Source organism: Oryzias latipes, chromosome 11 (assembly GCF_002234675.1).
Source record: "Oryzias latipes chromosome 11, ASM223467v1".
Classification (NCBI taxonomy): domain Eukaryota; kingdom Metazoa; phylum Chordata; class Actinopteri; order Beloniformes; family Adrianichthyidae; genus Oryzias; species Oryzias latipes.
In genome coordinates, this window is record NC_019869.2 from 27007828 (window position 1) to 27016713 (window position 8886).

At 42.8% G+C, this 8886-nt stretch overlaps 1 protein-coding gene across 1 annotated transcript; it reads right to left on the reverse strand.

The window, feature by feature from the left end:
• Positions 1-317: 317 nt before the first annotated feature.
• LOC111948246 lies at positions 318-7684 on the reverse strand. Its single transcript, XM_023960291.1, has one exon. It carries the CDS (start codon positions 2036-2038, stop codon positions 1136-1138), a length of 903 nt encoding a protein of 300 aa, XP_023816059.1. The 5' UTR covers positions 2039-7684; the 3' UTR covers positions 318-1135.
• Between the last annotated feature and the right edge of the window lie 1202 nt (positions 7685-8886).

Genomic DNA, 8886 nt, shown 5'->3' on the forward strand with positions numbered 1-8886 from the left:
AACTCCCAGAAGGAACAATAGCAGACATCGAGGACAGTTACAAGTACCTTGGAATTCCGCCGGCAAATGACAACCTGGAGCAGGCAACAAGGAAAGCTGCAACAGCTAAATACCTCCAACGAGTAAGGCAAGTCCTGAGACGCTCAATGGCAAGAACAAGACCCGGGCAATAAAAAGCTACGCACTGCCCGTTATCAGATACCCTGCAGGAATAATAAGATGGCCAAAGGAAGAGATACAGACCACAGAATTTTAAGAAGTGTTTGATCATGGACAACATGCAGTAATAAATTAAAGAGTCAAAATATTGGGATCAGTACTTTATCCAAAATTTTGAAGTGACCCAGATTTTCAGCAGAGTTCTGACCTGCAGACAACTTGACCTCAACTTTCAGCGCCGCTGATAACAGCCGCAGAAGGAAAAGGACCTTAATCTAATGTCTATAGACATTACAGCAAAGAGAACTGTAAACTCTGTTTAAACTCAGAGGAACGGCTGTTAATCAGCAGAAGAAGGAATACTATTCTGCCCTCACTGGAACTTTAGCGTGATTTCTAGCTTGGCAGACAGCTAACAGGTTCCTCAATAAACATCCAGGAGTCAGCTTGTACGTTTTGGACATTTATGAGAAACACTGTGAAACTGAAATACAGAAATACACATTAATAAACTTCAATGTGTTACATTCTTATTTCTTTCATAACAAATATTCAACTATTTGTTACTATGCAAACACAAAACCATAATATGTGCTAAAATTACCAGTTTTCACATACATGTAAAAGACGATTAGCATGGATGCTAACATTACATTGAAAACGCCATAGACCGGCTAACGCGATTAGCATTGCTAACGTTTTTAAAACCTTTTACATGCAGACATTCTTTGAAATGACAAAAACTGAACTCTGTCATCTGAATATAACTTATCACTTAACTTACAGACATATGTACTTCAGGGTTGTGACGAGAAATACGTAATAGATGACGAACAACACAACTGCTCTGCTTGTACGTTGGTGCTGCGAGATTCTACGGCAAGCCGAAAGAGACAATAATGCTGCGCAGCAACTACTCTGCCAGCTTTTCTAAAGGGGGCAGCACACTCCCCGTCTGGTATAAAGTATTATACCACTATGACTCTCTATGTAGCAAAACAATGTCCGAGACAGGTCTTGAATAAACTCTAGAAGAACCTCCTTTCATCACCCTGACATCCACTTTACGGACTCTTCCATCCTGGCCTGGAAATGTGTTGACAATCAGTCCCATAGGCCATTCATTCCGCTTGACTTCAGTGTCTTTTAAGAGAACCACGTCTCCAATGTCGAAGTTAGGTTGACTTGCTTGCCATTTCCGCCTTGGTTGTAGTGTTGCAAGATACTGTTGACGCCATTGTTTCCAGAATGAATCTGCAAGGCTCTGGACTTGCTTCCACTGACTCCGGTAAAGATCTTTTAAGTCGAGTTGTCCTAGAGGAGCCGACACAGAATCGTTTTTCTGAGTCAAAAGCATGGCAGGAGTAAGAACAGTGGCGTTGTCGGGATCTGATGACACAGGGATGATGGGTCTTGCATTCATTATAGCGACGACCTCTGCCAGAAGTGTGACTAAAACCTCATGTGAAAGTTTGGGGGAATGCAGTTTGAGCAGCATAGCATCTAAAATGCGACGAGCAATGCCTATCATTCTTTCCCAGGCTCCTCCCATGTGGGAAGAGTGTGGTACATTGAACTCCCATGTACAGCCCTGTTCGTTGAGGTAAGACTGAAGCTCTGTGTCTTGTGGTGTTATTCCAAGTTCTTTACAGGCACCAACAAAGTTTGTTCCACGGTCAGAACGAAAGAGTTTTGCTGGTCCTCTGATAGCTGTGAATCTCCGAAGAGCATTTATGAAGCTTGCTGTAGATAGAGACTCCACTACTTCTATGTGAACCGGTCTTGTAACCAGACAAGAAAACATGACGGCCCAGCGTTTTCCTTTCTGAAAGACTTCCTCTCGTCCTACGAACACAAATGTTCCATGGACCGAACACATCCATTCCAACGTGTGTAAACGGAGGAACTTGTGCAACACGATCAGTAGGTAAGTCTGACATTTTTTGGGTTCCTGTGTCTCCTCTTAGCTTCAAACAGATGACACACTTGTGTAGGATGCTTGCTATAAGTCTCTTTCCTCCAACGATCCATAAACCAGCAGACCTAATGGCTCCTTCCGTGATGTGTCTGCCCTGGTGTGCGACACGTTCATGGTAATAACGGACCAGCAATGTTGCAATGTGATGGTTTTTTGGAATTATTATTGTCTGTTTCTCTTCCCAAGGAATTGCTGCTGAGGTCAAGCGACCACCCACTCTCAACAAACCATCCGCATCCATGATCGGGTCAAGTTTTCTGAGACAGCTGTGTCTTGAAACAATCTCTCCTTTAGAAAGGTTTCTGAGTTCCTCCTTGAAGACTTCATGCTGCATGCAGCGGATGATTACAGTCCTAGCCTTTGAAAGGCTGTCTGTCTTTGTTTCTTCTAAAGCTTTAGAAAAAGATCTGACTTTCACAATCAGTTTGGCTAATCCATTAATCAGCTGCTTCCAGCTGGAAAAGCGACCAAATCTGTGTGAACCAAGGTGAGTTTCGGAAACTATTGTGGCCATGGTTGTTATCAGGGGGCACACCTCTGCATCCAAGTCTGGCTCCACAAGCTCAAAATCTTCTTGCTGTGGAGGAATGGCTTCGTTTTCCTTTTTCAGAAAGAGTGGTCCAGAAAACCAATTGCTTTCCTTTAGGACAGTAGCTGGTATAGCTCGCGTGCCATGATCCGCTGGATTGTGCCCCGTACTGATGAAGTGCCACTGATCAGGACGTGTTGACTTTCGGATGAGTGCCACCCTATTGGCAACGTACACGTAGAATCTTCGGTTGGAGTTGTAAATGTAACCCAGTACAACTCTACTGTCCGTGTAGAACTTCACCGCATGTATTGTTATGTCCAACTCATCCAACAACATGTTGGCTAGCTCTACTGCAAGCACAGCAGCACAGAGCTCTAGACGTGGCACCGTGTGGCACAGTTTTGGAGCTAACTTGGACTTTCCCATGCAGAATCCAACATGAATGTGTCCCTGATCATCCACTGCTCTGAGATAAGCTACTGCAGAAATAGCTGTTGTAGAGGCATCTGAAAAGACGCATAGTTCTCTGTTTTGTGTCGAAATTAAAGAAATAGGTAGATATGTTCGTGGAATCTGAAGCTGCTCGAGTTCGATGAGTGAATCTTTCCACGATGTCCACTTTGTCTCTTTCTCAGTAGGCAATGGAGCGTCCCAGTCACAAGATTCTGTCGAAAGTTCTCTGACTAGGGCTTTTCCTTGTACAGTTATCGGAGCCACAAAACCCAATGGGTCAAATAGGCTGTTGACGGCTGAGAGAACACCCCTGCGAGTAAATGGTTTATCTTCTCTGGAGACAAGGAAAGCAAAGGTGTCACTTTGGAGATTCCAGATGAGTCCTAAGGTTCTTTGTGCAGGTAGGGGATCAACACCAAGTGCTAAATCTTTCAACTCTTTAGCTCGATCTTTGGATGGAAATGCTTTCATCACTGCTTCCTGATTAGAGGCTATCTTGTGTAATCGAATGTTGGAGACGGCTAACATTTCTTTGGTCTCTTTCAGAACACGGATCGCGTTGTCAGTGGTAGGAAATGAAGTCAGTCCATCATCAACATAAAAGTTCTTCAAGACAAATTGGCTTGCTTCCAGGCTGTATTCTCCCAGTCCTTGTAGTGCTGTTCTCCTCAAACCATATATAGCAACGGCGGGAGAGGGGCTATTGCCGAATACATGAACAGTCATGCGGTATTCCATAACCTCCTTGGTAGGGTCATTGTCTTTAAACCATAAGAACCGCAGAAAATCTCTGTGCTCGTCACAAACCTTGAAACAATAGAACATTTGTTCTATGTCTGCTGCAACAGCGACAGGTTCTTTCCGAAAACGAGTGAGAACTCCTAGGAGTGAGTTGTTCAAATCAGGTCCTGTTAAAAGAACGTCATTAAGGGATATGCCATCATGCTTGGCGCTGGAGTCAAATACTGCTCGTATTTGTCCCGGTTTGCGTGGATGGTAGACTCCAAAAATTGGTAAGTACCAACATTCTTGGTCCTTGGCGAGCAGAGGAGTTGGTTCTGCATAACCAGATTCAAAAATTTTCTTCATGAATGCAAGAATGTGTTCTTTCATGTCTTGTCTTCTTCCCAGCATGCGACAAAATGTCTGAAAACGTTTTTCCGCTTGTACTCTGTTGTTGGGGAGTTTGCTCCTTGGCACCTTGAAGGGCAGTGGAGCCACCCAACTGTTTGAGTTGTCCATGAAGACCTCCTGGTCCATTATCTCCAAGAAGATTTTATCTTCAATTGACATAGCAGGCTTGTCATCATCGGCTGTTTGCTGAAAGACTCCTTGATCAAGACAGTCTCTCTCTTTGAGCAGTTCGTCCTCATCCGCTTGAAAGACAACTGGATGCTGTAGCATTGGAACTTCCATCTTCTCTTTGATGTAGAAGCTGCTTGGACATGGGTCAAAAAGAGATGGACGGCCGTTCCTCAGTACATTCGTCCTGTAAACACTGATGGAGTCAGTTTTGTGAGTTCTCCCCAGACACACTTCTCCTACAATAACCCAGCCTAGGTCGAGACGTTGGGCATAGGGTGCATTGTGGGGTCCATTGCAGTGCTCTCGAATTTTATGTGCTCTTGGTACATCTCGACCAAGCAGAATAAGGATGGTTGCTGTGGTATCAAGAGGAGGGATCTTTTCTCCAACATGTTTGAGATGTGCGTAGTGTTGAGCAATCTCAGGCGTAGGGATTTCTGATTTGTCATCCGGTAACATGTCACATTCAATCAAACCTGGGAGTGGGATGAGAGTTTTTCCATCTAAGGACTCCATAACAAAATTATTGGCTCTTCTTCCTTTAGTTTCGATTACTCCTGAGCATGTTTTCAATGTGTATGAAGACGAAGCCTCTTTAATGCAGAAGAGCTCGAACAGCTCACTTCTCGCTAAGGACTTATTGCTCTGCTCATCAAGAACAGCGTAGGTTTGGATGGCTTTTTCCCTCTGGCCTGCAGGATAAACTCTGACGAGACAGATTTTTGCACACGACCTTGACTTAAACGTAGCCCCACATATATCGGTGCATTTTGATGTGACGGCTACATTAGCTTCTCCTTTTGGCTCCCCGCCTTGATTTTGTGGAGTTGTGGGGGCCTCTGTAATCCATGGTGCCGGCCCTGGATGTAGCGCTTTAGGGTGAGTCTCACTCTTACACTCTCTACACTGAACATTCTTATTGCAGTTCTTTGCTAAGTGATTGGATGATGCACAGCACCTGTAGCATATGTTTTTGTCCTTGAGATAAGTTTTCCTCTCCTCCAAAGGTTTACTACGAAAGCCCCGGCACTTCCAAAGGGGATGTGGCTTGAGATGTAAGGGACATTGTTTGTCTAGGTCCATTGTTCCCCTTTCAGCAGTGTTGTCATTACAGTTGCCAGAGTCGACAAAGACTTCGGTCTTTCTGACAGAAACTGGTGTCTTCATGTTTTGTTTGAAGAGTTTTTCAGGTTTGTTAATGCTTGAACTGCCAGTGAGTAGAGCAAAACTTGGATCGTTCAAAATCTTGGCTTGGTCGCAGACGAATTTTGCAAATATAGAGAACGGTGGATAAGATGCTCTGTGAGCTTCTTTGTATCGAGAGGCTAGAGAAACCCACTTGTCGTGCAGAGAGTACGGCAGCTTCTGGATGATAGGAGTGATGCCACGAGATGTATTGAGATAGCTGAGCCCAGGTAAAAATCCATCTGTTCTGGCGGCTTCTAGTTCAAGAAGAATGTCTCCCAGGTCTCTCAACCTTTGATTTTCTCTGTTGGTAATTTTTGGAAAATCCTCAACTTTTCTGAGAAGGGCATTTTCTATAGCTTCAGGTGATCCGTAGCAGTCCTCCAACCTTTGCCACACCATATTCACACCTGCTGTTGCATTGTGAATATGAACTGCTCTGATTCTCTTTGCATGTTCAGATGATTTTGGTCCAAGCCATTTACACAATAAATCCAGCTCTTCTCTGGGTGTTAAATTTAGACTTTCTACAGAGCTACAGAAGGATGTTTTCCAGGCCCAGTAATTCTCTGGTTGGTCATCGTAGTTTAAAAGCCCTGAGCTTACAATTTCACGGCGTACCAAGTACTTGGCCAGATCTGTCATAGCCGCTGGACTGGACTCTGTGGCATTGGTAGCAGCAGCTGGAGAAGATTGGGAAGCCTGGTTGACATGGCTGGATGGTGTTGGATGGTGAGACTGATTCCAGTGGTAAAATGTTCCTCTGGGTGGAGGTGGATCATGTCTGTGTTCAAACTCAAACTGAGTGTTTTCAAACTGAGTTTTTTCGGATGGGTTTCGATATTGGGGGTAACTTGGAGGAGTGTCCTGTTTGAATGCATGTTGAGCAGGTAGTACGTGAAACTCGTGAACATTACTCTTACTTGACTGTGCGTCGGCGTTCCCTTTGCAGCTTTTAACCATTTTTTGCTGGTGTTTCTGCATTTCTGGGGTTTCTTGCAGCTTTGAGTCATGGTGAGAGTGCTCAGAGTTTAGATTCTTTGTAACGTCATGGTCAATGGATTTACTGTGTAAGCTCATACATTCTAGGTCCCCAAATTCATTCTCTGCAGCTGATTCCAAGACTTCAGCTTCTGCTATGGCGGCTGCAGCAGCACTTTCTAGTCGCAACTTGTGAAGATTTGCTTGAAGCTCCGCTTTCTTTCGTGCAGCCTCAGCTGCAGCCTTTTGTTGCACCTCTTCAATATATGCTTGTGCTTTAATCATGTCAGCTTCTTGTTGAGCAAATGATGCTTGTGTGCGTGCAGCCTCCGCCTTTGCGCGTGCTCTGGCTGCTATAGCACTGGTTGAGGACAACCGGCTGGTGTGTGAAGAGTTGGAGCATTGTGATCTTATTTCAAAGTCTTCGATATCTTTATCCATCAGGATGGCTGCTTTACTTACAGAATAATATTGTGTGTTTCCACGTAGACCTCTTCTGTGGTAAACCCGTCAGGTGGTTGTCTTTTCACTATTCTGCCCTCACTGGAACTTTAGCGTGATTTCTAGCTTGGCAGACAGCTAACAGGTTCCTCAATAAACATCCAGGAGTCAGCTTGTACGTTTTGGACATTTATGAGAAACACTGTGAAACTGAAATACAGAAATACACATTAATAAACTTCAATGTGTTACATTCTTATTTCTTTCATAACAAATATTCAACTATTTGTTACTATGCAAACACAAAACCATAATATGTGCTAAAATTACCAGTTTTCACATACATGTAAAAGACGATTAGCATGGATGCTAACATTACATTGAAAACGCCATAGACCGGCTAACGCGATTAGCATTGCTAACGTTTTTAAAACCTTTTACATGCAGACATTCTTTGAAATGACAAAAACTGAACTCTGTCATCTGAATATAACTTATCACTTAACTTACAGACATATGTACTTCAGGGTTGTGACGAGAAATACGTAATAGATGACGAACAACACAACTGCTCTGCTTGTACGTTGGTGCTGCGAGATTCTACGGCAAGCCGAAAGGGACAATAATGCTGCGCAGCAACTACTCTGCCAGCTTTTCTAAAGGGGGCAGCACAAATACCAACCTTGGCCATTCGACAGAATGTGGACCCTTTTTTACTTCACAGCATTACCTTAGTATAATAAAAATAAATGCTTAATCTATTATTGAAGATGGTTAAATGATTGATTTCTAATTATATTACTTCACTTGCTCAAAAAATTGATTCATAATTTTTCCTAATGAAACATAATTTGCACATATTTTTAACTTTTGATACTTAACCCTTGTGCTGTCTTAGATGACCCCACCCTTACATTGACGTGTTCTCTCTACCATGACAAAGGTGGACAAAGGTGGAAAGATTTCATGTAATCCATGGACACCAGTGAAGATCACAAATCATTGAAGAAAAAAGGTTCAGAGCACTGTCTAGTGGGTCTAGATGACCCAACTCCCAATGCTAAAGTGCCTAGGATAGCACAAGGGTTAATCAATTTATGCTAAGAAGATTTTTGAAACAGTGTTATGTCTATTTTATGTTTAAATCACATACATGATTTTTCTAATGAACATAATAATAATAATAATGTGTATATATATATATATATATACACATTATTATTATTATGTTCATATATATATATACAAAGACTGATCGCTCTAAAACAAATCCTGTTTATGAAAAAAGAGCTGTATGCTGAGAATTTTTTGCTTGAATGACATCAGGCAGATTTGTAGATCTGAGAAGAAGGGGCTAAAAGCCTAAGGCTAAATGGTTTCAATCCATGCAGCAATGGATTTAAAGCACCCACAAGCCTTATCATTTCAGTCCATACGTCTCAGCACAAGTGCATTTCTACCACTCAATCTGCAGGTTGGATCCTCTGAGGTCCAAGAGAAAGAAGGAGCCGTGTAGAGGATTATAATCCCTGAATCCCAGATTCGAAGATTCTTTGCCAATATCAGAGCGTGCAGTTTTCTTACCTCATGGTGAGCTGTGCCAACAATGCGAGTCGAGATGAAGCCCGGAAGAAAAGGGATCTTGAATTCTTTTTTTCATTCCTTGAAAAGATTGCTTCCAATTGTCACAATAAAAACTAACAGAGTGGGTATGTTTTTGTGTTACACAGGAATGCAATTTATAAAACGTCCGTCTACAGTTGAGCTGCCTCACTGTCACGTTCGTTTAACTTCGACGCCTACAGATGTGGAAATGAATCCATTCTGGACTGAGACGTATAAATATATGTAT